Source organism: Hemibagrus wyckioides, linkage group LG02, assembly GCF_019097595.1.
Source record: "Hemibagrus wyckioides isolate EC202008001 linkage group LG02, SWU_Hwy_1.0, whole genome shotgun sequence".
Classification (NCBI taxonomy): Eukaryota; Metazoa; Chordata; class Actinopteri; order Siluriformes; family Bagridae; genus Hemibagrus; species Hemibagrus wyckioides.
The window spans coordinates 1,301,663-1,314,842 of NC_080711.1; the positions used below are offsets into that span (position 1 = coordinate 1,301,663).

The following is a 13,180-nucleotide window of genomic DNA, read 5'->3' on the forward strand; positions in this document are numbered from 1 at the left end:
TCATAATTATAATGCATCATGACCTACGTGTATAATGACCTACGAATGCATTCATTACCTTCTGTAATGCGTTCATAAGGCATTTATTCACATTGTTAGAATAATTAAAAAAGACAAAGCAGAACATTACTCTAGTACTCTATAAATTAATAAATTGTTAACAGGATGCATTATAAGCTCTATAAAGCTCTATAGGTGCTTTATAAGACATTAGTAACAATACCGAAGAAATTGTGCACTTAGAAGTTACGAGTCACTATGAGTGCTTGGTTTCTTTGGTAGGTGTGTTATAATGTGTAATGAGCACTTATAGTTCATCATGTAAACAGTTCATAAAGCATAATAGTGTACTACATTTTCAGAAAGTGTATAAATACTTTATAAAAACACAACAGGTATACAAAATACATCCAGCTATGAATATATATATATATAAAGGCTTTATTTTCATGCCTGACTCTTTTCACTGTATCATGGCACAAAGACCCTTATAATGTGTCATTGTCACGCTGCTGCGGCTGTGGCTGTGTTTGTTGGCACCGTGTGTATTTTTGTGAGTCAGTGGTCAGAGTTTACTGGATGTCATGGGTCCAGAGGGCGTGACATACTCTATATAAACCGCTAATGGAAACAGTGACGAATTTCTGCTTAATTAGAGAACCCACTGTGGTGTGAAGGAGTATGTGAAACAGATCTGTGGGTTTTTCGGCTGCTTTATACACAAAAAAGTGTAAAAGTGTTGAGTCAGCATGTTGAGGCTTATAAGCTGTTCATATGCATGCTATGCATCTTATTATAATTATTCACATACTGCACCCGTGGAAAAAAATCAGTCTTTGGTTATAAATTTATAAATTCCTCTCTAGTCTATTCTTGTGTTTCATGGCTTGTTATAATGCATTATAACCTGCACATTTTTCAAAGTTTCTAAATGGTTAAATGTTTAGAACATGTAATAGAGCATTATAGCAGCTTCAGTTGACATGTTAACACTTATAAGCAGTTTATACACGTGCTCCTGGCTTGTGTAGTTTGCATAATGCACCAGTGACACTCCTTATACATGTAAGGACATAAGATTGCATGAAAGCGCTTAGCTAGTTACATGCATAACACTTTGCTTATAAGCAGAAAGTCAGATCACATGTTTAAAAACCTGCTACAATAAGCTATAATGCTTTATAAATTGTCCTGCGCATAACTTGTACTACTTCCTAACAATTAGTCACCAATATGCTGAAAAGCATAGTGTGTTATGTGTGTTATATGAATATGAATGTTATAAATGTGTTATAATGTATTATAAATGCACAGTATGTCTTACAGATTTATAAGGAATCAGTGGCTTTAACCGCTCTGTGTTACGTCTACAGCCTACATACGTTTCTCGTCTGCATGAGACATTATGTAATTAAGGCCCGCCCCCTTTCCCTGCCTCCCTCCTCTCCCCAGGCTTCGGCAATGTATATGGCATTAACGGATATGGCGATGGTTATGGAGCTGGTGAGTCTGATTATGGCTTTATAGCGCTCTCTTATGCCATGGTACTAAAACTCATAAGGCATAATTATAATCGAGTGAGAATTATAATTATGTCACAGAGCTCGGCAATGGCGCAAGGGTGGCTGATGGAGCCCACGCTGGTAAGATCTAACCCAACGTTTCTCAAATAACGTTGTTATTTTTGTGAGATTCCACTTGAAACATACATAAGCCTACATAACAGTTTATAAAGCCTTATTCCAACAGCTGTCATAAAGGCTAATTTGGTCCATTTCCTTTTCAATGACATTATGCATTAAGACGTCATGTCAGTCAACCTTACAGCTTATCGAGCTCCTGCTCTGTCCAGATCGTGTAATAGAGATGACATAAGAGTGACATAGCAACATGGAGCTTGCTGATAACACAGTGACATGTCAGGAAAGTCTGGAAACAAGAGTAGTCTGTACGGCAGCTGACATTTCCTTATCTCTATATCTCTACATCAGTAAGCCTGTACTGTTGTTATGAAGTGCTTACATAGGTGACATAAAGCTTTATGAACTCAACTCTTTTGTAATATGTTCCCTAAACATAAAGACGTTTGCAGGACAGCAGGAATGTTCTGACTTTTTGAAAATGTGTATTAATGAAAAGAACAATCTATAGAAGAGTGTGTGTGTGTGTGTGTGTGTGTGTGTGGGGGTTATGCAGGGTTTGGAGCTGGAGGTTATGGAGGTGCAGGACTGGGACTGACTGCTGGAATTGGTGCTGGAATTGGTGCTGGAATTGGTGCTGGACTCGGTGCTGGACTCGGTGCTGGACTCAGTGCTGGACTCGGTGCTGGATATACCTCTGAGGCTAAGCCTACAAAATATGGTGAGAAACACAATAAAGTATAACTTTACTACTTTACTAACTCTGATTAAAGTATTACGAAGAAACTGGTTCTATGGTCAATGCTCTTTTTGGTCTGCAGGTGGCGCTGGTCCCGGATCGGTCATCGGCACTGCTGCAGGTCAGCCCGTGGTTTCTGCTGGACTCGGCACTGCAGGCCAAGCAGGAGGTTATGGTGGACAACCAGGTGGCCTGGGAGCTGACGCAGGCCTCGGTAAACACACACGGTTATGGTAGATATGTTTAAGGGTGTGTGTGTGTGTGTGAGTGTGTGAGAAAGCATACCTGAACGATAGGTGTACCTGTGTTTGCTCATGCCATTCAAATGACAGTGCAAAACCTCTCAGTGTGGAGACTTGCCTGAGGATTTGACTCGGAGCTGCAGCCACTAGGCTCTCACAGGAAAGATAAAGATAACAGGAAGTAGAAGGTGTGAACAGTGCTGTAGTCCTGGGTGAAGCCCCAACACATCCAGATGTTTATTTTACACACCTCTAAACACACCTGAAGCACACGATTAGAGCCTCGCTGGCCCTGACTACGTGCCCCAGGGGTGACTGGATACGGAGTTAGAGCTGATACAGAGTGGTACTGAAGAGCTTCTTCCTTCTCTTCCTTCTCTCTCTCTCCTAGGTAATGGTGGACTCTTGGAACCTGTTACTGGTAAACATTCGAAATCTCTAGACAGTTTCAGCCTCGATCTGAGAAACGAGATCTGTGGCTAAACGTACAGAGCATGTGCTCATAATGACATCATTTCCTGTGCAATGGATTTGCTAAATGAGAGCTGCTTACTCAAATCATAAAGTGGGAGGAGCTTATTCTCTTTACATAAACAAACTGTACATACACACACATTCCCTTTATAGCAACATATTCCATCTCTATATACTTATGTATGTAGATGGATTCCTCTTTATGTAGACCTATGCCCTCTTTATGTAGTTGTATTCCATGTTTATGTAGACCTCTATACCCTCTTTATGTAGTTATATTCCATGTTTATGTGGACCTATGTCCTCTTTATGTAGTTGTATTCCATGTTTATGTAGACCTCTATACCCTCTTTATGTAGTTATATTCCATGTTTATGTGGACCTATGTCCTCTTTATGTAGTTGTATTCCATGTTTATGTAGACCTATGTCCTCTTTATGTAGTTGTATTCCATGTTTATGTGGACCTATGTCCTCTTTATGTAGTTATATTCCATGTTTATGTGGACCTATGTCCTCTTTATGTAGTTGTATTCCATGTTTATGTAGACCTATGCCCTCTTTATGTAGTTGTATCCCATGTTTATGTAGACCTATGCCCTCTTTATATAGTTGTATCCCATGTTTATGTAGACCTATGTCCTCTTTATGTAGTTGTATCCCATGTTTATGTAGACCTATGTCCTCTTTATGTAGTTGTATTCCATGTTTATGTAGCCTCATCCTTTCAGAATGTAATGTGATATTTAGGTGATGTTTATAAGATGGTAACAGATTACAACATGATTATTCACGAGAGTTATAACCTTCGATGTGTGTGTGTGTGTGTGTGTGTGTGTGTGCGTGTGTGTGTGTGTGTGTTGTTCCTTATACAGACGGAGGAGCCGGTCAGCTTCCCTACAATGGAGCACCACTTGTTTCGGCCGGACTGGAGGGTTAGTCTGAGCGACTGAAGAGGACAATAAATGGCCTAAAATCTTATCAGCTGTGATGTTGATTTTGTGTGTGTGTGTGTGTGTGTGTGTGTGTGTGTGTCAGGTGATGGATATCCCTATGAAACACAGCAGCTCAGTCTGGGAGGCAATGGAGGTAATGGAGGTAATGGAGGTAATGGAGGTAATGGAGGCAAGCACTTTATATAACCACAAATAATACAATAAACATAATTAAATAATATAATATTTTATAATGATATTTGAATATAGTAACTTTAATATAATTACATTTTAATATTTATTTAATTTAATAATAATGTGTTTATTTTGATACAGGTTATGGAGCATCTCTTGGAGCCGGAGGTCAAGGTCCCTACGGAGGTGAGGGCCACAACCTCTTTAATCACACTCGCAATCACAACGATTTGATCTTGGATCACTTCTGTTTTTTTTAACAACATTTTATTTTATTTTCAGCTGCAGGAAAAGACGGCAGTAGCAAGTATGGCGGCGCAGCTGGTTACTACGGCAACGGCATCAAAGGTAAGCAACAAGCAGGATGTTGGATTTGGATTTTTTTTCTTTCTTCTTTGAATGCTACTTTTTATAAACAAATAAGTTGTGTGTTTTTTTGTGTGTCTTTGCTCAGTGTGAGTCACGTTTGCGTGTCTCATGTATGATATATTTCTCTCTCACACTTTGCTGCAGGCTGATTTCCGGGCCTCTGAGAAGGTGTGACCCAAGTGTGATGGTGTTTTTTCTTTTTCCCCTTTGTCGTTCATCGTGTTCTTCCTCAATGTGCATGTGTGTGACCTTTGTCATGTGTTAGTGTTGATTTGGTGCTTTTTTGTCGTTGTCTCCTGCTGTCTCTGTGTGTGTATGGAGTGATTGTGATCAGTTTTGTGTTTGTGTTTTTTTTGTTTTTATTTTGGTCAGAAGGTTTGGTCTCATGTCCTGTTTCTTGTCTCTGTATCTAAACTAAAACCTCTTGAGCACTACCAGCGGTTGTTATTTCTTGTTTGAATTCTCCTTAACACTAAAAGTGTCTCTTCACTCATTCCTTTGTGTTTTGTCATGTTAGAATATTCACTTTCATGTGATGATAATCGAGGCTGATGATCTATTCCTCTTATCATATTAGTACACCATCTAACCAGACAAAGCAGCTGATAAATGGGCTTTTTGCTTCTTTTTTTCTCTCTCTCAGACCTCATCCGTTTACAGGAAGCCGCTTAACTTCCTGTCTTACTCAGTGTGCTGCTTCACAGCAGATTAGAAAAGACAATTCAGCTTCTGGGTTCAAGAACAAAACAAATCTGATGAGAATATGCAGAAGTAAGACAGCAGGTTAGGGGAATGGTGTATTTGGGGGTCATTAGGAGGTTAGAGCGAGGTGATTGTGTCTTTTCTGTAAAGTAAAACCTTGAAAATAAAATAAAAACAAAATCCAGAGCATTCTTAAAAAGTACAAAATCACCCAAGATAGTTTTTACCTTCTTTTGTCAGAAAGAGGCACATAAACTGCACCCTAAACACCCCTATGATGAAACGTACCATTTTTCCCCTATTGAAAAACCCTCCCCTGTTACATATTTAATCAGTGGGTTGAGTTTCTGAAGTAAAATCTGGATTAAACTCCTCATTTAGATGGAATTACACTTTTATTCACACCAGATAAATAACTGAAAAAAAAGGATTCTTGCTCATTAAGTCTGCATCCACACTTCAGAAAATGGTAAAATGGTTTTGGAAAAAAATATGCTCACACTGTAACCATGACAACGATCTTCGAGTCCTTACTAGTACCTGCTAACTAGCTAGTCTAGTGTTCTGATTGAGTTGTGTGTAGTTACATTACAACATCAGAATATTAACAAAGAAATATTTTGTCTAATGACATGTCCAAGATCTCGTCATATTTCACCATCAGGATTGTTTTTCCAAGCTGCAACCTGATTGGTCAGGAGATATGAAAAAAAATGGTGTCAGAACTTCCATATCAAATATTTGCTGGGTTTCAACACACTTCCTAAAGAGGTTTTACTGTCTATGAGAACCTGTGCTTGAAGTTTCTGAACCTCCAGGAACACTATCTGGTACAAGATACCAATACAGCTGGACATCAGATCCTCTAGCAGATCATTCACTCACAAACTCTGTTAGACAACAGGTTCATTCACAAAAAGTCTTCTATTTCTTTAATGTAATCAAACAACAACAAATTCACAAATACTGCAAGAAAAGCCAAGTCTATGGAAGGAGTCTCCAGTGTCAGTGCTGTGTACCGGTCAGAGGTAAAGCGGGAGGTTTCATCCTCAGGACTGAGAAGTTTCTTCATCTTCTTTGTGGTTTCTCAGTGGCGTGATGTATGAGGAGGTGTGTTTTTAAACACTGAGATAAAGAGAGGCTGGTGAGGGAATGGGTGTTTACTGTTGCTAGAATGTAGGGGATAATTTGTTAGCAGATGTCTCAGATGATAACTTTGAACCGAATTGTTGGTTATTGTTGTGGTATAAGAGAAGAGGAGAAATAGCTGAACTGGTTAAGGCTCTGGGTTGTTACTCAGAAGATCAGGGTTGAAGCCAAGCTGCCACTGTTGTGCCCTTAAACAAGGCCCTTAACCCACCCACTGCTCCAGTGGCACTGCATCATGGCTGACCCTGCACTCTGACCCTTACCGTTCCCTACAGAAGCTGCACAACACTTTTGTAAGGAACGTATCCCATCTGCTTAATGCTTACCGGAGCTTCGTCAGGAGCCACGCCCATTTCTTGCAGCATGTCCTTCGGAATGGGTCGAGCATGCCGGGACACGTAAACCTTCTCCAGGTGGAAGTTCATGGGGGATCCGACGTAATCACTGCAAGAGGGACCGGCTAGACTTGGTGCACAGGCCACCTCTGTTTTATAATACAACACGCCATGATTTAAACTACAGAAATTCTCAAACACACCTGTTTTCAGGGGGACGCTGCAGGTTCCGAGCTGGTCATCGTCCCATTTGTTGTCCTCGTCCCACGCCTCCAGCTTTAAAGGGTCGTAATTAGTCAGAATGATATCACCGAGGTCGAAGGTCATGGCCCAGTGGGGATTGTTGTTGTTGTAGATGACTGGAGTGCGTCCAATCTGCATGTTGTTGTTGTTGAAAACTTTGACGTAGCCATCCGTGCCGGTCGTGTGGTCGCCCCATAACCCTGTCGCCCGCAGAACAGTCACTTTGACCCGAGCGATGCCGCGTTTGGACGGGCAGCAGTTGGGGGTCACCCCGGGGTTATTCCTGCATGAGCACAAACACGGCTCTTTGGGATCGGGTTTGATTCCGGTGCTGCATGGCTCAGAGCAGTTTCTCCACAGAGATTTCTCCAGGATGAAGTCATGGATGGCTTTGCGCAGGTGCTTTCGGGTGGGGTTCTTAGTGGGAAGAAGCTCGTGCAGAGGCTGGAGAGAGTAGGATATCACGTCCGGCTGGAGCGGGATGGACGAGAGCCACTCTTTATAAGCGCCGGGATCTTTATCTGCGGAGAAGAGGAGCTCGGGTTCCGTGGTGTGGCCTCCTGTGATCTCCGTTAATCTTTAGAACAGAGAGAAACAATGGCATCAGCTATCCCACATATATGCCTTCTCAAAAGTGTCTTTAGAATAAAGGACTCAGTAAAAAGTCCTTTGTCAGTGTGGTCAGTGTTTGTGTTTGGTCAGTGTTAGTGAGTGGTCAGTGTTAGTGAGAGGTTGGTGTTAGTGTTTGGTCAGTATTAGTGTTTGGTCAGTATTAGTGTTTGGTCAGTGTTGGTGTTTGGTCAGTGTTGGTGTTTGGTCAGTGTTGGTGTTTGGTCAGTGTTGGTGTTTGGCCAGTGTTAGGTCAGTGCTGGTGGCTGGTCATTGTTAGTGTTTGATCAGTGTTAGTGTTTGGCCATTGTTAGTGTTTGACCAGTGTTGGCGATTGCTTAGTGTTTGGTCAGTGTTGGTGGCTGGTCAGTATTAGTGTCTGATCAGTGTTAGGTCTGTGTTGGTGTTTGGTCAGTGTTTGGCTTGTGTTATCATTTGGTCAGTGTTACTTTTAGGTCAGTGTTGATGATTGGTCAGTGTTAGGTCAGTGTTGGTGGCTGGTCAGTGTTTGGTCTGTGTTAGTGTTTGGTCAGTGTTGGTGTTTGGTCAGTGTTGGTTAGATCTCTGAGTGTAGCTCACCGGTCATTAAAGTTACTGGAGAAGCTGTTTTTGCTCTCAGTCTTGGCCTTGGCTTCATCACAGTGCTTGCTGTCAACGTTGGCATTAACTTTCCCCTGCACGCTGGCAGAAGCCTCCACATCCAGACATTTCTTCACCTCATCCACACTCAGACCCTGCAGGGATGTCTGGCACTGTCTAATACTGGTGACTGATTGGACCTTTCCTCCCAGAGTCACCTGTCCAGCACAACAGAGTCACTCAGCATGTCAGGAATCAACCCATTACAGTGAACTCTTTATTATCACTTATTAAAAATTAAAGATGTGTATTTAAAAACCAAACGACTTTTTACTTAAGTCAAAAGCACACAGTTCTGGGCCATGGATTCACCATCACCACCATCACCATCATCATCACCATCACCACCACTATCATCACCATCACCATCATCACCACCAGCATCACCATCACCACCATCATCATCACCAGCATCACCATCACCACCAGCATCACCATCACCACCATGATCATCACCACCACCACCACCAACATCACCACCAGCATCACCATCACCACCATCACCATCATCATCACCATCACCACCACTATCATCACCATCACCATCATCACCACCAGCATCACCATCACCACCATCATCATCACCAGCATCACCATCACCACCAGCATCACCATCACCACCATGATCATCACCATCACCACCACCAACATCACCACCAGCATCACCATCACCACCACCACCACCATCATCATCATCATCATCATCATCATCATCACCACCATCACCATTACCACCAGCATCACCATCATAGTCATCACCAGCATCATCACCACCACCAGCATCATCACCATCACCACCATGATCATCACCATCACCACCACCAACATCACCACCAGCATCACCATCACCACCACCACCACCACCATCATCATCATCATCATCATCACCACCATCACCATTACCACCAGCATCACCATCATAGTCATCATCATCATCACCAGCATCATCACCACCACCAGCATCATCATTACCATCACCACCATCACCATTACCACCAGCATCACCATCATCGTCATCATCATCATCACCAGCATCATCACCACCACCAGCATCATCATTACCATCACCACCACCATCACCATTACCACCAGCATCACCATCATCGTCATCATCATCATCACCAGCATCATCACCACCACCAGCATCATCATTACCATCACCACCACCATCACCATTACCACCAGCATCACCATCATAGTCATCATCATCATCACCAGGATCATCACCACCACCAGCATCATCATTACCATCACCACCATCACCATCATAGTCATCATCATCATCACCACCATCATCATCATCACCACCATCACCATTACCACCAGCATCACCATCATCGTCATCATCATCATCACCAGCATCATCACCACCACCAGCATCATCATTACCATCACCACCACCATCACCATTACCACCAGCATCACCATCATTGTCATCATCATCATCACCACCATCATCATCACCACCATCACCATTACCACCAGCATCACCATCATCGTCATCATCATCATCACCAGCATCATCACCACCACCAGCATCATCATTACCATCACCACCACCATCACCATTACCACCAGCATCACCATCATCGTCATCATCATCATCACCAGCATCATCACCACCACCAGCATCATCATTACCATCACCACCACCATCACCATTACCACCAGCATCACCATCATTGTCATCATCATCATCATCATCATCATCACCAGCATCATCACCACCACCAGCATCATCATCACCATCACCATCATCACCATCACCATCATCACCATTACCACCAGCATCACCATCATCACCATTATCATCACCACCATCACCATTACCACCAGCATCACCATCATTGTCATCATCATCATCATCATCATCATTCATTCATCATCATCATCATCATCATCATCACCACCATCACCATTACCACCAGCATCACCATCATTGTCATCATCATCATCATCATCATCATCACCATCATCACCATTACCACCAGCATCACCATCATTGTCATCATCATCATCATCATCATCACCAGCATCATCACCATCATCACCATTACCACCAGCATCACCATAAAGAATACATTCAGGTAAATTCAGTAAAATTATGTGTTCTTAAATAATAATTCAAAGTCTGTATATGATTGGAAATAAATAATAAAATAAAAACAGGAAATTGCAATTGAATACTTTGTCCTTTTGATATTTTATATGAAGAACATGATGATGAACTGAACTCTACACAATTCTGAATGAAGGTGTGTGTGTTACCTTGGTGATGAAGTGAGTGCCGAAGTTGTCGATGAGTTTGTAGAAACGTGACTTGAACTGAGACTGGTACTGCTTGGGCAGCTTACTCAGGGCTTCATTAAACTCCGGATGAATTACTGGTTTATTCGAAACCCTGTAACTGGAGATCAGCATAATTTTTTATCAGTGAAAGCACATTTAGATCAAAAATCTCTTTTACAAGAGCATCCTGGCTAAGATAGACACCACGACAGTTCTCATAGGTTTAACAAAATAGCAGCCAAACATTCAAACAAATCAAATTACGATATAATGAAATGAATCATGGAAAGAGGATGAATATCTGGACACATCTGAATCAGGTAAAACATCTGCAGCCAGATGCTTCAGTCATTAAGATCATGTTAAAAGCATCAGATGAGATCAGTTTCAGCTCATTTCAGTGCTGCCCATGGAACAGACAGTAAAAATAATTCCTGAAACTGAAGGCTGTAGCTACCTGCAGGTTTTAAACAGATGTAGGTCTGAAGATATGAAAGAAGAAGTGCTGGGATAGATTTATTAATAAGGATATGGCAGTGTTTTAGTCTGCAGATGGACAAGGCAGGACATCTAACACAAGCATACAACACGCAATGATGGGTTTTTCTTATGAAGCTCAGTGCTTGCTATAAAAATTAGGAAGCATGCTAGTATACACACTGGTGTATTAAATATAGAAAATTTCAGTGGTTTCAGTGACACAAGGTCACAATATATGTTCTAAGATCACAAACTGGTAAAAGATTCATGTCATGATTCGGGAGTTCTCTGGTCAAGTGTAAAAGGAGAGAATGTCCTACCTGTAATAGCCACAGGAAATGCTGTGGCTGGTGAAACTGAACCTGTCCTTTTTGGTTTTCTCCATCGAATACTCAGCCAGCTTGGAGTTGCTGCCTGCCAGCATGAATGACCCTTCACCCCTCTTCATGGTGATTCCCAAACTGGCCTTCCAGTTGTTCTCGATAGCAGAGGTGCTGGCGCTGACCAGAGACTCGCTGGACTGGTAGATGGAACTGGACACTTGTATGCTGCACTTCTGGCTGGGTCTCCAGTCCACCACAGAAACTGGGAGCTTCTGCTTCTTGCCCTCCATGTATGGGTTCTTGCACAGAGTACAGGACTTGTCCTTCTTTTTCCAGATTTTCATGTCGATCACAAAGGAACCTTTCCGCTGCATCTTGGTGATGTCAAAGCCCTCTCCAGCCAGGTCGGACCCTGGAGCAAAGTCTGCTTCGGCACAGTCTCGTGCCGTTCCTGTTTCACACGACTGGATCAGAGGGAGGAGGACCGTGAGGGAAAAAAGGCCAGAGTAAAACAAAAGGATCGGTGAAGGAGACATTGTTGTGGAGGTGTTTATTGGTGCACTCTGTGGTTCTTTCCTGTGGGACAAGAAAGACATGTAAAAATGACAGAGCTAACTTTCCATTGATGGAAGCTAAAACCATATTACTTTCCAAAAAGGGAACCAAGGTTCAAGCATATGATCTGACCCTAAATGATTCTATTTATAGTCTCAGTGCTTAGTAAGTCTCAGTCCGAGTTACTGTTAGCTGTAGCGCTAAGGTTTCCGACATCTTCAGGTCGAAAGAGTTTACACTTCTTTCTGTGGTTTTCATGATAATGTGATGAGTGAAAGAGAGAAAAACACATACAACAAAAAGACTGGCACTGACACATACACTGTGATTTACTATATCAGTAACAGAGATTTAACAACAATCCTTTATCCTTCATTTATTTAAATAAAGCTACTTTATTTGATGACTCTGAGACACTGTGATGTCTTTTCTCTTCATGTGACCAGAAATGGAAACCGAACTGAATAATCAATAAATAGTCATTTTGCATTAGATGAAGGAGACGATGTTGACTTACCTGATATAATCTGAGCAGGCAGTGGTATCTCTCAGTGTGTGTGTGTGTGTGTGTGGGTGTGTTTGAGAAATGTCTGACTATGTCAGTGGTCGGGCTTCATATCTGTTGGAAAATGGAACAAAAACCTGTATGTGGTTAGAATATGCTACCAGCTCTGAGAAATGAACTGTTTTCGAGTGGTTTACTCTCTGAGGGAGTGAGTGAGTGAGTCAGGTTTTTTTTTACTCACCCCTGGATGCATTGGTAGTTTTCCTCTTCTCTACATCGTCAGCCAAAAAACTGAACAGTGTATAAAACGTTCTAGGGTTTATGCTAGTTTTTCTTTTGAACCCAAGATAACACAGTTTTCTATAGTGAATATTTGAGTTTTGGAAAGCTCTACCTTGTTGATCACCTCAAATCCCACCTACAGACAGACAGGCAGACGTACCAAAACCACACATGTAGAGCTCATGTTCCTGGAAGTCATGTGGACTTGTGAAACCGTTTTCAGCCTAAAAGCTACCAATGAGATGTGTTTAAGTTCTGCTTTGATTGAATCATGATTTCTTGTAAAGTTCCAGAAAAAGTCTGGAACTGCTTCAGTACTTTGTGTTTAAATTCACTTCTACATTTCACCTGGAAAGAAGAAGAGATTTGGATGCTGAAATGGAGGGTAGGTCAAGCGGTCAATGGATAATGACCACAGTTCACTGAGGGAGTAATTAAAAAATATTATATACTATGATAAAAACAGTTTTAAATGA

At 41.9% G+C, this 13,180-nt stretch overlaps 2 protein-coding genes across 23 annotated transcripts in view; one reads left to right on the forward strand and one right to left on the reverse strand.

Moving 5' to 3' along the window:
• Positions 1–5,027, forward strand: part of LOC131363263 (uncharacterized) — a 20,501-nt gene extending 15,474 nt beyond the window's left edge. For 17 of the 22 annotated variants that reach the window (XM_058405613.1, XM_058405692.1, XM_058405716.1 and 14 more), the window contains 10 exons: positions 1,453–1,503; positions 1,602–1,643; positions 2,197–2,361; positions 2,462–2,593; positions 3,013–3,042; positions 3,970–4,029; positions 4,133–4,219; positions 4,366–4,410; positions 4,507–4,572; positions 4,738–5,027. In XM_058405613.1, coding sequence (XP_058261596.1) covers positions 1,453–1,503; positions 1,602–1,643; positions 2,197–2,361; positions 2,462–2,593; positions 3,013–3,042; positions 3,970–4,029; positions 4,133–4,219; positions 4,366–4,410; positions 4,507–4,572; positions 4,738–4,742 — 683 coding nt within the window. In that variant the 3' untranslated portion in view covers positions 4,743–5,027. The remainder of the gene's footprint in view (positions 1–1,452; positions 1,504–1,601; positions 1,644–2,196; positions 2,362–2,461; positions 2,594–3,012; positions 3,043–3,969; positions 4,030–4,132; positions 4,220–4,365; positions 4,411–4,506; positions 4,573–4,737) is intronic. The other 5 variants (XM_058405699.1, XM_058405771.1, XM_058405630.1 and 2 more) reach the window with 4 other exon arrangements.
• Positions 4,781–12,894, reverse strand: LOC131363253 (perforin-1-like). The gene is made up of 6 exons (XM_058405601.1): positions 12,664–12,894; positions 12,435–12,536; positions 11,360–11,938; positions 10,539–10,677; positions 8,211–8,428; positions 4,781–7,599 (listed from the first exon to the last, which is right to left on the reverse strand). The coding sequence occupies exons 3-6, from the start codon at positions 11,896–11,898 to the stop codon at positions 6,714–6,716; spliced, it is 1,782 nt and encodes a 593-aa protein (XP_058261584.1). The 5' UTR covers positions 11,899–11,938; positions 12,435–12,536; positions 12,664–12,894; the 3' UTR covers positions 4,781–6,713.
• Positions 12,895–13,180: the final 286 nt, after the last annotated feature.

Coding starts and splice junctions, on each gene's coding strand:
- LOC131363253 (XM_058405601.1), bottom strand. CDS start 11,898: ATGTCTCCTTCACCGATCCTTTTGTTTTACTCTGGCCTTTTTTCCCTC. Junction 10,678..11,359: donor ATTTCCTGTGGCTATTACAG/GTAGGACATTCT, acceptor GCTGATCTCCAG/TTACAGGGTTTCGAATAAAC. Junction 8,429..10,538: donor GCACTCACTTCATCACCAAG/GTAACACACACA, acceptor TGTGCTGGACAG/GTGACTCTGGGAGGAAAGGT.